Here is a 14,665-nt window from a genome sequence, read left to right as displayed (position 1 = left end):
AGAGATTGATTTTTTTCAATGACTAGGCAGATACAAAAAAAGACTGAATAGAACTTACGGAGATGAAAAGTATACTAATAAAAATTAAAAATTTATTGGTGGGTTCTAAGAGCAAGTTAGTGAAACCTTAAAGAATCAACTGGGTACTAAAGCCAAAAATAGTTACTCCAAATGCAAGACAGTGAGGCAAAGATTAAAAAATTGAAGAGATATTAGGAGACATGAAGTTCAGAATGAGAAGTGTCATATATATTTAATAGGAAATTCAGAAGGAGATAATAGAAAAATTAGAAAAAGGATATATTGGAAGAGATATGATAATTTCCCTTAACTGTTGATAACATCAGTGCTCAGAGTCAGGAATGACAATTAGTCTCCTATATATCACCAAAAAAAAAAAAAAAAATCTGCATCAAAAAAAAAAAAAAAGAAAGAAAATCAGACAGCTAATTTTCAGTAATATTAATGGAAACCAGGAAACTGCGGTATAATATATTGATAAGAGAAACAAAGAGCCAATCTAAAACTGTCTACCTAGAAAAGTTATTTTTTAAGAAGTTTGATAAAATATAAAGACATTTCCAAAGAAATGAAAATTAATTAAGCATATGACTAGCAAACATTTAAAAAAGGAAATTTCAAAAACTGTCTTTCAGGGATAAGCAAAGTGATCCCTGAAGGAAGATTTAAAATTCAAGAGAGAGGGTAGCTATTAAAACAGACATATATTTTAAAAGATGTCTATCGATTAATCAATCGATTGATAGGTAGATATCTCTGTACCTCTCCCATGGCTCCCAATTGTTTTCTGTTCAAATCCCTTAGCCGACATCTAAGGCCTTCCCAATATAACTTTTCCAATTTTCTCCTTTCTTACTTTTTCTCTAGGAAACTTCCCTTCCTTTCAACTTGTTGTCCTTGTAGTGGCCTGAATATGTTTGCACATGGCTATATGTACTCGGTCACATCTTTATTCTTGTCTCATAAACTCTCCTGCTTTTCACTATTCATGTTTTAAGGAATCCACCTTTTCTATAATGTCCTTCCTAAGTACCAAGCCCATAGTGATTTCCATGTTCTTTCCCACATCTCTTCAAATATATATCCTCTGAAACAATCATTATGTAGTTAATTTGTATTTTATTATTACACACATTATGAGCTAAGTACTTTGCTGCAGGTAAGACGTATTATACCTGACACACAATATATAGAATGGTTATTAACACAAGGTCTGGAGTCAGAGTTTAATCACTGTCCTACCACTGCGTTATGACAGTTAACTATCTCAGTCTTAGTTTTCTTGTGTATAAAATGGAGATAATCAAAATATCTGCTTCTTACAGCTATAGTGAGCCTTAAATAGTCCATGCAAAGTGCTCTTTATTGGTAAAATAGATGATAGATACAGAGATATCACGATACTATATATACATACATTTTACCATGAACTAGATAGTTTTTCTGGATTATCCTGACATACTTGAGATTTGAATTCTAAATCATGAAATCTTAGACATAAAACTGTTATTGCAATTCTGTGGGAATTACATTACTAGGAGTAGCAAAGTCTAAGGTCCAAGAAATTATGCCTGTCAGGAGTTCCATTTTTAAGAAGTAAAGATAAAAAAAAACAGCTGGCTCTACCCAGAGTGTTGGTACCAGCTGAGAAGAGATGTTGCCTTGGAACCCGGAGGAGCCCTCCCTACCATCCTGCTCTTTTGGCCATAGTTACTTGAGCCCATGACTGGCCAGAAACCTATGACTTCTCGCCTGACACGTAGAGATGAGTTGGACCAAGTCACATTGACTGTCTCCAGAATTTGAACCAAAATTCTGCAAGAGACTGGGGCAATTAGAAATGGGATGCCAATCTAAAGAGAAGACTCAGTGAGATAAAGCAGGAGCCACAGAAAGCTGAGTTTAGTTTTAAACTAGAGCTATAAGGGAATAGGAACTATGAGTAATCTAGCAAACTGGTTACAAGGTATGAATGGCAAAGACGCACTAAGGCGCAGAGACAGCCTTCGAGCGAAACGAAGTGTGAAACCTGCCTTAGTCCCTGGCAGCCTTCTAGCCCCACTTCCAACCCATATGTGATTACACAATAAATTCTTTTTTTTTTTTTTAGTTTAACTTGGGTGACTTTCTGTTTTTTACAACCACAAAAGCCTAACTAAAATGTTCAGTGAGGATCCTGGCTGATCTGTGACATCACTTCAAGAGGCGAGATCTCATTGAAGGGCCCTGTTACTCCTTTCGGATGGGAAAATCTGCTCCTTGTCCTAATCACTATCTCCCCAGTTAATGAGGATTCATCTTACTTTCTGGCTATTGAATTTGACTATTTCTCTGATTACCAAAATTTACTCCACGTTTCATATTTCAGAGCCAGGGCTCAGCCACTCAAATAATGAGATAATGAGCAAAATGGCTTACAGCCTTTCCTTCCTCAACTAATACGGTCACACTTTCATGATTATTTTCAGTTTCTTTTTATTTCTGAATTTGGCAATCCTACCACAGTAAGGGGACCAGTAGGAAGGGTTGCTAGAGTGAAGATTCAGAGGTTCCTTCTTTCTTCGGTACAGAGTAGCACACTCTACCCTTCCCAAACCCTTGCTCAACACTGTCATTTCCCCCCGTGGCATTGATTTTCTATTCATATCTATGTTAATGCATTTTAAAAATATTAATTCAGCACTTCCTACGTTACAAGAACTATGAACCAAGCGCCTAAAGTCATGTGCAAGAGACAGAGAAAAACGGGTAATGACAGTATCACAAGGTAAATATGTACTCAGACAGGAGTTGGCAAACTTTTTCTATAAAGGGCCAAACAGAAAATATTTAGGTTTTATGGGCCACATAGTCTCTTTGTAACTACACAACTCTGCCACATGAAAGCAGCCATAGATGGTAAGAAAACAAGTGAACGTGACTGCATTCTAATAAAGTTTTATTTACAAAAATAGGTGGTAGGGTAAAGTTGGTCCACGGGCCATAGCTTGTTAACCACTACACTAGGGTAAGACAACTATGTACTGAACACTCTTAATCTTCCGTTGTTCTGAGTGCTAGGGTGAAGCAGCAACCCAAACATACAAAAACCCCTCTCTAATGGAACTTATACTGTAGCAGAGAATACGGACATTAAGCAAAAATTTTAAATATATAGCATGCTAGGGACAAATTCCAAAAAGAGAAATAAAACAGAAGAAACCACGAAGAGTTAGAGGAATATGAGATTTTAGGTGAGGTCACCAGGGAAGGTTTCACCTAGAGGGTGAATTTGAAAGAAGACTGGAAGAAAGTAGGATAACCAGCCATGTAGGAATTGGAAGGGCAAACATTCCAGCAGAGCGAAAAGCCACTGAAAAATGTATGCAGGAGGAGTACCATCTACCAAGTCAAAGGACAATGAGAAGGCCGGTGTGGCTAGGATGGAGTAAACATGGGAGAGTGTGGTGGGAGAGGAGGCCACAGAAGACACTGGTGCCAGATCAGGTAGAAGAACCTGGAGGTCATCGCAGTACTACTGGCTTTGACTCTGAATGAGCTGGGAAGCTGCTGGAGCATTCCAGACAGAGGAATGACTTGATCTGAGGCATTCTTTAATAGGATTATTCTGGCTGCTGCGTTAAAAATAGACAGAGAGGAGTGCGGTGCATGAGCCAAAGTGGGAGGACCAGTTAGGAGGCAACTGTAGTAACACAGGTGAGAGACAATGGGGCCAGAGCAGAGGGACGACAGCAGGGGGATGAGAAGTGGTAGACATGAGAGAGCAAATTCCTATTTGAGGACAAAGGACTGTTCCCAGGAAGGAGAAAGTGACATTCTGAGGCTTGAAGGATAAGTAGGAATCAGCCAAGCATCAAGCTAGAGGAGTCAGGTCCACAGATGCAGACAGAGCTTCTGGTGAGAAGGGAGAGATGTTTCTGGGGCTCAGAAAATTAACGGGTCAGCAGCTTCCTCCAGGGAGTGATGCTCTGATGAAACAAATCTTCAGGAAAAAAAAAAAAAGGAAAGCATGTGTAAGTGTGCAGCTGTCTTTCAGATTCTCAGGCTTAAAGCTGAGGGAAAGATCCCTGAGTGAAAGCTCCCTGAGACAGGTGGCATCTGGCCAGGGCACCAGGGCCAGCACTCCAACGCCTAGGAAAACACCCAAGTATCTTGAACAACTGAATGTGGTTGCAGACCAGGGTCTCTCCTAAAAACTTTCTAAGAGGAAATACTTTTAACCCAGACATACCACATGGTCTGCCTATTTGGCTAGAAAATAGCCATGAAAAGAAGAAAAACAACCTCTCTCCACTCACCTGGGGAGAAACATCACTGAGCCAGGTGAACAGAAAAATTGTGGATTTCACTGACTCCATAAAACGGTCCCTATGGACACAATGGAGAAATTGGCCTGGAGAAAAATAACCACGGGGCATTTCCATTTGTAGGTAAACTTTCTGAGCTCACCTGTAAGGTGTTCTCTCCTTTCTTCCCTCCTATTCCCTTTGCCAGGCACAATGAGTATGAGAAGGGGAGACTTGTCTCTTTAGAGTCCGCACTGTCTGTGCACTTGGAAGTGGAGGGATTCGAAGGTTTTCTTGCTGTTCCATTTTAAAGTTTCTCCTCCATTTCTTTTCTCTCTGCCCTCCTCTACCCCTTACACTTATTTTCCTCATGCATGTTTTTCTTGGCTGCAGGGAACTTTGAATCCCAACTTCAAAAGAAACCTATAATGAAGGCTGGCTGATGTTTAACAGATCCGCCACTGCAGGGGCCCAGCCCAACCATTCCTTTGGCTCAACAGCCACAGAGGGTGAGGGAGCAAAGCACAGCTAATCCAGAGCATCCAGGTCTGTGCAGCACTGATTTCTCCACCTGATCCCCTGGTCATCACACGCATCTGCCTTCCTGTCCCCAGATACACATCCTACAGTGCACACTGCAGACGCCACTCTCTGCCATGGCTCTGCAGGGCACCTCCCAACTCACCCTCTTAAGGACGCTTTTAGAGGGAAGTGGGTCATGTTCTAGCATTGCTGTGTTCAACAGTCTTTCTGCCCTCAAACTCCCCAGCATCAAAACTCAGGGAATGAGGCAGGGAAGAGACAGTAATGCACCAACACACAGAGACCTCAGCCCACCACAGGCATCAGAAAACAAATACATAGCATCTCATTGTCTGCTTCACAGCATGGTGACACCAGGTGGTTGATGGCTCCCTTAAACGGTGGCTCAGTCATTTGTTTTTATTTGGTGATTTTTCTCCACATGATAACAGGTTAATGAAATCTGACACACAGAAACCAAAGCAAAAGGTAAGCACACTGGTCTGGACTTAGTTGGATACTAAACTCAACTCTGATGTGAAAAGGAGAGAAAGAGCAATGGATGGAAAGTAGGTTCAGCAGTGAAGAACCCTTCGTCACTGGGACATAATTTTAGAGAGAAAAACAACAGAAACAAGTCATGACCCAAAAGAAGCTGAAGTCTGCAAAGGTCAGGCAAGCTGAGTCTCCCTCGGGGCACAGAGATTCCCTTGGCTTAGCTTCCAAGGATGCACCACAGGGAGTAGCCAATGACATTTGTGATTTTACTGAAGTGGATTCTCAACCCCTACCTTCCCACAGCAACTGTAGATCCTCTCTTAGGGCAAACTAGACATCTGGCCTGTGTAGCCTTCTCACAAGCCAAGTTTCTCTAGCTGGGTAATTCTGTTCAACTGGCTGCGTGATGCATTTACAATTCATATCTCCTTCTGACTAGTCCCAAGTCTGATAAATACTCTCCCTCTGATAGGCCCATCTGGGGTACAGATGTTTGATGCTGGATTCCTCAGACTCTCTCTTCCTCTATGAGCCTTTGGGAGAGGAACTCCTTTGGGCTACATTTCTGGTTTCTTGTTGGGGATGAAGAAAGAGGGAACACTGAGTAAGGATTTGAGAAATGAGGATTATTCATACAGCAATCACTGTCCTTGCATGTTAGTGATCTATCTGCGGGTGTGTCCCCCACTTCCCAGCAACCCTCCACTAAACCATCAGCTCCTGAGTAGAGGGAGGCTGTACCTGGCACACTCTGCTCGTCAAAAAATGTCTGGCAAAATATTTGTTGAAGTTGGATCCCTTCAGAGTCACAGAATAAAGGAATTATGAGGTTGAGCCCTGTGCTTTAATTGTAATGATGGGGGTGCTATATATAAGTAATTTAGTTCAGAGACAACCACTAACTCTACCAAGTCACAGGCCCTCGTAGAAATCCAGAGATCTACATCTCTGTGAATCCAAAGTTCTTTCAAACAATCCAAGCCATGGCACAGAAGAGCAGTCTACACTCCATGTTCTGCTTTTAGTGCCTAAGATTGGATTTAAACCCAGGAATTTAGATACAATGACTAAACCCCTCCACTAAACTATTAGCACTTACTCTATGAACTCTTTATATTTGTCCCTTTGGTTAGTTTATGGGTCTGGCACATCACAAAAGCTTGATAAATAATTGTTTTTCAAAATATGGTTCTTGCCAATAAGAGTTATGAAAAATAGTCAATATTTTTAATAATAAAAATTCAGAACAAGAATATAAGGCCGAGAGGACAAAGAAAGAATTAAAGTTGTAAATGCAAAATAAATATAAGGGAATTGAGGGAAAGAAAACCTATACTCTCCACTATGGTCTGCCTTCAGATTTCTTCCCCTCAGAGAGGAAATTCATAGATAAATATTCTTTTTTAAACCATAATAACTAGAGATCTAAAAGTGTCTTTCTCATTGTGAATAGGCACTAAACATTTAAGAAAACCCACCAGCATGAAAGATAGATTGGAATTAAGAGGGGAGAAAAAGTAAAATAAGAGTTGATTAAAGATGAATCAGATATAATGCACAGGAAAAAAGAAATTCAGAACTCATCTTATTTTCAGCCTCAAAAAATGTCACATCCTTAAAATAAAAAAGATTAATGTGGAAAGTCAAAGAGTAAGGTCTTAAATATATGATTGCTAAAATAAAAAAAAATCAATAGAAGAGTTGGAAGATAAACTCAAGGAAGTCTCCAAAAATTAGAACAAAATAACAAAGAGACAGAACATATGAGAGAAAAAAATGAGAATAAATTCAGAGATTCATCCTCAGGAGTTTCAGAGGGAAAAAAAGACCACAGAATTAAGAAATATCAAAGTAATAATTTTCGAAAATTTGCCCAAGGTAAGGGGCATATATCCAAATTGAAAGGATCACTGAATATCAACAGAAGAATAAAAGGCCAACCCTTAAAAAAATTATCATAAAATCTCTAAAGTAACAAGGCTAAGATTCTAAGTGATTTTTAATAGGAAAAAAATTCACCTCTAGAAAGACACTCAGTTATCAGAATAGAAACTAGAGGTAATTAATTCAAAATACAAAAATTTAAGAGAAAATGTTTTCCAACCTAAAATTTTACACCAGGAAAAATGATCAGTTTTGGGTAAACGCAAAATAAAAACATTTTGAGAAATGCTTTTCTGAAAAAGTTACCTAAAACATCCTTTCTTAGAAAGTTACTTAAGGATGTTTTCCAGTAAAACAAGGTAGTAAATTAAGAGATACTCATGCAATTCAGGACACTGTGGCTCCAATCCAAAAAAAAAAAAAAAGGCAGGGAAGAGAAGCTCCAGGAGGACTATTGTGGATCAGACCTAAAGTAATCTGGTCAAGTTAGAAGAGAAGAGGAAAATGGAATGAATTAGAAAGGAGTACTCTAGAAGAGGGTTTAAAAAAAAAAAAAAAAAAGACATTCTATCGATTAGCTGATATGATAAAGCATTTGAAAACAACTGAAGACATCAAAAAAGGAAGGGAGGGAGGGAAGAAATAGAGACTCAAGGGGTAGGGTGTGTGTTATTGGGGGTGGGAGAGGGAGCTATGCCAGAAAGGAAACACAGTAATAAAATAAAATTTTGCTCTTCAACCAAAAGAAAAATATTTTATAGCCATAATGTTGTAAATATACATAACTGATTCAACTAAAAATAATAAAATAACTATATTAGAAAGATGGGGAGGAGAGGGAGAAGACAACGTAAGAGTTAAAGTCTCATCTTCATAATAAGAGCAAGTCAATGTATAATGTTTAAAATTGATGAATCAAGTATTATAAATATAATATTTGGACATATGGAAGTTATTACCAGAAGAGGCAGATAAAATAATTAAAACAAAGCTAGAGAATGGAGAAGGATGGGAAAGAGTTAGGTAGGAGATTGTCATTCTTCCTTTTGGTACAATTTGGTATTTTAACCAGGAGCATTTATTTCTGACTGAAATATTTTTAATTATCAAAAAAGTATAAATAGTTCCTTTTATTCCACAAAGTGAGTTTTGCTTGTAGGGGTAAGAAAGTTTGAAACATGTCTGGGTCTACAGATAAAAAAGGATGTTACCATGGCAACTCCGAAGTAGTAAGGGTAATAAGTTATAAACATATGGATAAGGGCAGTGGCAATGAGGATTTAGAGACACAAGGGACCACTCTAAGAATGATGCCTGGGTACCTTGAAAGACAGCTCTCTCAGTCAGGGCAGTGAGTTGCTGTAATGAGCTAGCAGACAAAAGAGAACAAGCCAGATTTCCCTTGAGAGCTCTCTGGAGATCCTGAGCTGGCAAACACTGTTGTTAGTGAGGTTTAGCTTCTGCTTAAGGTTATCAAAGTCTAAAAACCAAACCCAAACAGAATCTTTCTTATGAAAATATTTCTGGTAATGTGATCAGTTCCCTGGGTATTATTATGTAAACAAAGGCTTCCCATCTGTCAGTTCTAATAATGATAATAATAACTAATGTTAGTTTAGGACTATTTTTATACTTTTGAAAACTTTAAAGTTACCAAGTACTTTCCTGTACCTTAATTTCATTTGATTCACAAAACAACCCAAGGATATAGGTACTGTAAAGTATTACCGCAATCATCCTCATTTTACAGATGAGACATCTGGGCTTCCAAAAGTGACTTGCACAATTTACATAGCTGGTTAAGTAGCAAGGACTCCAGAATTCAACTCTGTCCCCTGATTGCAAATCTTACACTCAATCCTTGACACCACATGTCTGAGCTATAGGCAAATCCATTGGTGTTCATTGACTGCCCACGCACAGGAGCACCAAGAGGACTACCCACACACAAGAAGAGCATGAATTACTATACAAATCGTGGCCAAAAAACACAAAGGCAGCCATCCAGGTATTGGCTGGAAGCTGAGATCTAGTCTTCCCACCTTCCAACAACATTATACCCTAATGCAGATGTGAGCCTTTTTATAATCTGTACAAAAGTGTTGTTATAAGTGGGGAGGCCTTGCCCACATACAGAAATTAACAAGTTTACCATCCCCCTCTCTCCCTTCTAATACTTCTCAACCCCTTCATCAGCCATCAAATGGAAATCCTCTTACTAGCTTGTGTCTTACAATGGATGATACATCAGATCCATTTATTCATTAAAATAAACATAAAATAAACAACTGTGTCTCAGCTGCTGTTCTAGGCACTGGGACAAAGACCCTGATCACATAGAGCTGATATTCCAGGCAAAGGAAAGGCAAAAGCAAATGCACAAGAAAAGCATCAGAAGTGATAAGTGTTACACAGAGAATTTAGACTAGTTAACATAATAGAGATTGACAAGAGAAAACCCACCAAAGGGAAAATAAAGGAAAAGAGGATTCTAAGATGAAACAGCTAGTGCAAAGCCCTGGGGCAAGAACAAGCTTGACCTGTTCAATGGAACAGAGTAGAGTCAGTCAGGCTGTGCAATGGAGGTGGGGAGAGTGAGGGGAGGGAGTTGGAGAAGTGCGCAGAGGTCAGGCTGCAGCAAAGCCTGTGATTCAGGAGACAGGAAGGGAGCTTGAATTTTACTCTAAGTACAGTGGGAAAAAAAATTGAGAAGGGGAGTGACATGATCTGATTTACCTTTTACATAGGATCTTTCTGGATGCTGTGTGGAGACTGGAATTTAATAGAGCAAAAGAGGAAGACTCCAGTCGCCTAAAGGGGACTTGCAGTTAGATGTAGGATGTCTTATATTCATAAAGCTGCTGAGCTGCTCAAACTGCATCAGGAATTAAGCACACTTGAGGCCTCATCATGGACTTGTGATACTCTGCTGGAAACCTAAGACTGTAAGAAGAATGCTCACGTATAATTGGTGCTGATTGGTTTCTATCAACGTTTCCCTGTTGGTTCTCTGTGAAGATGCCCTGCCTTCCTCTGATAGACCAGGAGGTTCAGCTTTCCTGTGTCTCAAGCACCTGGTGCATACGTACTTCACACTGTGTACACGGTTGTCTGCTCCACAGAAAGTGAGTTTTGTAAGGGCTGTCTCTTGTCCCAGTCATCTCTGTGTCCCCAACTACCCAACACAACATGTAGTACATCACGAAAGCTCAATAATATCTGGTGGAGTAGATGCATGTTTTATCTGGGGGCTGTGTGAACACTCTTTTGCCTCCAGAAGCCAAAAGGATAAGATGATGTTAGAAATGCACCCTACAAGTAGGACACCCCAAGCCCCAGTCCCTTACCTCCTGGGTGAGTCAGGGTCGAAGCAGGTCTTGTGCACGTCGGCCACCTCGGGGTCACAGCAGTCACCATCGTCAAAGTCGTTCAGCATGTTGTTGCACTCTGCGTGGCAGAGCCCGTCCCTGCGGTTCCAGGAGTAACACCGGCCCTGCAGGCGGCAGTCGCCTCCATCGTAGCCCGTGAGTGGGTGCTCACACTCAGGGTCGCAGTGGTCATTGCCAATCTTGCTGGGCTCGCAGTTCACAAGCACGACGCGGTGGCGCAGCGTGGAGTTGTGGACCTGGTGGATGCTCAGCTGCCAGCTGATGTTGTAGCGGCTGAAGGCTTCGTTCAGCACCTCGTGCTGCCGGCGGATCTGCTCCTCACTCACGGTGGGGTTCAGGCCCTCGTCGTCACAGATGTTCACCACCTGGTAGCGTATCACCTTCTCTCCCCGAAGGGGCCAGTGCCCATTGTACTGGGAGATCAGTTCCACATTGTCACAAGCTGTCTGCCCACAGAGTGGGGGCTGCAAAGGCGACAGAATCTCAGGCTCTGGCTCAAAGTCCTGGAGAACCTCAAGCCGTGGGTACTTCTCATCTCTAAAGGGGGCCCATTGCTCTTCCAGCGGCTCAAAACTGGCTGTCAGGATCAGGGTGCTCAAATGCTCCACCTCGCTCGGCTGCTGAGGACTGTGCTGGAGGTGGCTTTGTGGAAGGGCCGTCGACCAGAAGACTAGCGTGCCCAGGTGTCCACGGAAATAGTGTCCGTCCTCGGAGCTATCCCCGCCCAGGAGCAAAGAGCGACATGATGCCATGAAGGGGCTGTGCAGGGGACCAGACTGGTCTGGACTACTGGCCACCTGAGTGCCATCCACATACAGGACCATGCGCTGTCCGTCATAAGTGGCTGCCACGTGTGTCCACTTGCCTGGTTGGTACCGACTGTGGCCCATCACAATGGTGGCTTTCGTCACGCGGTCGGTGCGAAGAGAGAAGAAGAAGCGGGCATCTCGCCTTCCCACGTCCTTCCCTGAGCGGATCCCCAGGGCCCAGCCCTTGTCACTGACAGTGTGGGAGCAGTTGTCAAACACACCTGGGAAAGAAGGAAGAGTCGAAGGGAGAAATACCAGATACAAAGGGGATGGAGAAAGGGAGAAGAAAACCCATATAAATAGCAAGAATGTAGGTTTTTAATGGGAAAAAATAAGTGACACAGATTCCCCGCCTGAGATGCCTGTCCGGTCCCCCATATCAGAGTGTTCTGGCAACATCTATCCTCGAAAGGAATTTGATCTGAGATTCCCTCCAAGTTCACGCATCCTGGCATTTTTCTGGGAAGGGGATGTCTACTGCAAGTGTCCGCCATCCCCTGGTACTTTATCACAAATGTTCCTCACGCTGACTCTGTGCCCAAGCCCCCCTCCCTTTCCACTTCCTGAGAAGTCATGAGGGCTTTCATAGTTACCACAAAAGAGAGTAATCTCCACCCCGCTTCAAAAGGTCATTTTTCTCCACTGAATACTGAAATGACGATTCTCATGGGCAAAATAACGGGAGGACCGTAACATCCCAGACATGCCTCCCAGCCCACTATTCCCCCTAGTGCCTCTCTAAGGGCAAGGACACTCATCCATGGTGAGCATTGTTCCCCAGAGCAAGCAAAATGGCACTGCCCCATGGTCGTAGTCAAAAAAAAAAAAAAAATCCCAAACTGGTCAAATCATATGAATGATTGTTCTATAAGCAATGACGCCCACTGCAGTACAGAAGTGAACTTTCCCAGATACATGAAGCTCCTCCCGACACGCTACATTACCACCCTGCTCATAGCGGGTCCAGGACTATTAAACCCTGTGGAATAAACAAAGGGAGTGCCTGTAATAACTATGTCACTAATAAGTCGGCAGGAGGAAGGAGCAGTCAGATGTAACAGGACCACAGATGAAAGAGGAATCCTGAAGGCAATTTGGTGGCCTTGAATGTTCCCAGAAACCCACCTGCAGTTATGAGCACCCCCATCTCCTCCCAGCATCTCTTCTCATATACAGGCAGCGTCTCGGGAGCAGACTTCACTTGTAATGTACATAGAGGCAGTGCATTTACATAGAAAATTCTCAATATATACTGCTTTAACTAATGAACGAGATAGAGAAGCTGGCTGGCCTTTAGCTCAGATACCTGAGGCTAACACGGAGTCACGCTTCCCCAGTCTCCCCCAGCCAGGAATTTTACATATTCCCCTGAGCTCCCACATAATCTACTCAAATAGTACTTCTCTACAGAGGGTCTGGATTTCAAAGCCAAGAGTCCTCCCATTCTAATTACAGGCAAGTGTTCTAAAAGTAGCTACGTTTTCATAAATAACAGAAAATCTTCTCTTCCACCTCTAGCACAAATCAATAACTTGTGACTTAAAAAATAAAACGTTCTTTTTAACAAAAGCAGCACCTTCCCAATCTAGTCATTCTAACAATCAGAATTCCACGTACTGGTGATGACTACGTGTAATGCGATGGTTCCAGTTTTGTTTGTTTGGTTGGTCGGTCGGTTTTACAATGAGGTCTGTATGGTGAAGGAGTATAAGAACTACTGCTTTACAAATTCTTGTACTGGATGGATTTTCAAAAGAGTAGACAAATCTAGTGAGACCAATAGTAAATGCCCTGCTTCATAGTTTCTCTGTGGTTCACTTATTTTCGTAAGTACATTTAGCCTTAATTATGTCCGTCTGCGGAACTATGAACAAATGTGCTGAAATATTTAATATCAGAACCATGGAGTTACTAACTCTCAACTAGTAAATATTTGCTGGCTTTTAAGAGGAAAAATTGAGGAGGAGGTTGCTTTTTATTTGTTGCATATACACAGGTGTATATGAGTTGTGGTAAAAATTATTCAGCTTGACATACAAATTACTAGATAATTAGCTTATTGTTTGCCAGGCATCTAATTACAATTTTGAAAACTTCAACTTATTGTCCTTACAACTTCTAGTATCAACAAAATAATTGTTTCTACTTATTTTTGTCATAGGAAGGTATCAAATTAGATAGTATATCTAAAATGTTATTTCTAATTTCTTGAGACATTACACGGAAGATGGACTTCTCTTACTATACTAGTCTAGTTCTGATTAATATAAATTTAATTATTATATTAGATAGGATTTATTGGCCAAAGCTCTAAAATAGTCCATTTTAGTTGGGAGTTGTAGGAAGTATATAAAAGTATTCCTTTTTGAATGATTACCAAAGTAATGATTCTTTGCGCTCTAATGTAACAAGATGTCCATGCAGCAGATGTGAAACCTCACTAAGTGCTTAGATAACTGCATTTTATTTGCTGTGTTATCATTGTTCATACTTCATCTATAAGAAAGAGAAGAAGTAGTTGTGGAAGCACTGCCCTGCACTCATTCCAATAAAAGAAAAAGAGCATATTTAACAAATAGAATTTTCTAACTCAAGTACTGTGGGCTGAGTATTTGTATTCTCCCAAAATTCATTTGTAGAAACCCTAATCCCCAATGTGATGGTATCTGGAGATAGGGTCGTTGGAGGTAATTAGGTCATGAAGGTGGAGCCCTTATGAAGGGATTGGCATCCTTTTAAGAAGAGAGCTACCCCTCTGTCTGCACTCCACCATGTGAGGTTATGAGAATACAGACAGCCATCTGCCAATCAAAAAGAGGGTTCCCACCAGATCTGCTGGTGCCTTTATCTTGGATTTCCCACCCTCTAGAACAGTGAGAAATAAACTTCTTTTGTTTAAGCCACCCAGTCTATGGTGTATTTGTTATAGCAGCCCAGACTAAGACACCAATGTAATCAACACTAGCTGTGGATCAGAATCACAAGTGGAAGTTTCACAAATACAGATTCTTGCAAAACCACGTTGAGAGCTGCTGCTAGTCTTTATTTACAAAATAAATCAAGCTTCCCACTGCTGCTCGGTGGATGGAAATTGCAGAAGACAGAAGCTGGGAGTCTTAGTATTTTCCAACCAGTGAAAAATAATTAGAAAGACTGTTATCAACAAGTTAAGTCCGACGTGAAAGTGGAAATGTCATCTGAAATCCCTGTAAGTCATTTGTTTAAGAATTACATCAGATCAAGCATTTTAGGTTTG

At 41.2% G+C, this 14,665-nt stretch overlaps 1 protein-coding gene across 1 annotated transcript in view; it reads right to left on the bottom strand.

The window, feature by feature from the left end:
- Positions 1-14,665, bottom strand: part of PAPPA2 (pappalysin 2) — a 248,965-nt gene that overhangs the window by 200,451 nt on the left and 33,849 nt on the right. Inside the window, exon 3 of the mRNA XM_010954894.3 lies at positions 10,559-11,630. Within this exon, the coding sequence (XP_010953196.1) occupies positions 10,559-11,630 (1,072 nt within the window). The remainder of the gene's footprint in view (positions 1-10,558; positions 11,631-14,665) is intronic.

Source organism: Camelus bactrianus, chromosome 21 (genome assembly GCF_048773025.1).
Source record: "Camelus bactrianus isolate YW-2024 breed Bactrian camel chromosome 21, ASM4877302v1, whole genome shotgun sequence".
Taxonomy (NCBI): domain Eukaryota; kingdom Metazoa; phylum Chordata; class Mammalia; order Artiodactyla; family Camelidae; genus Camelus; species Camelus bactrianus.
Note: the sequence above shows the minus strand (reverse complement) of the source record. Positions and strands in the feature narration are given on the sequence as shown.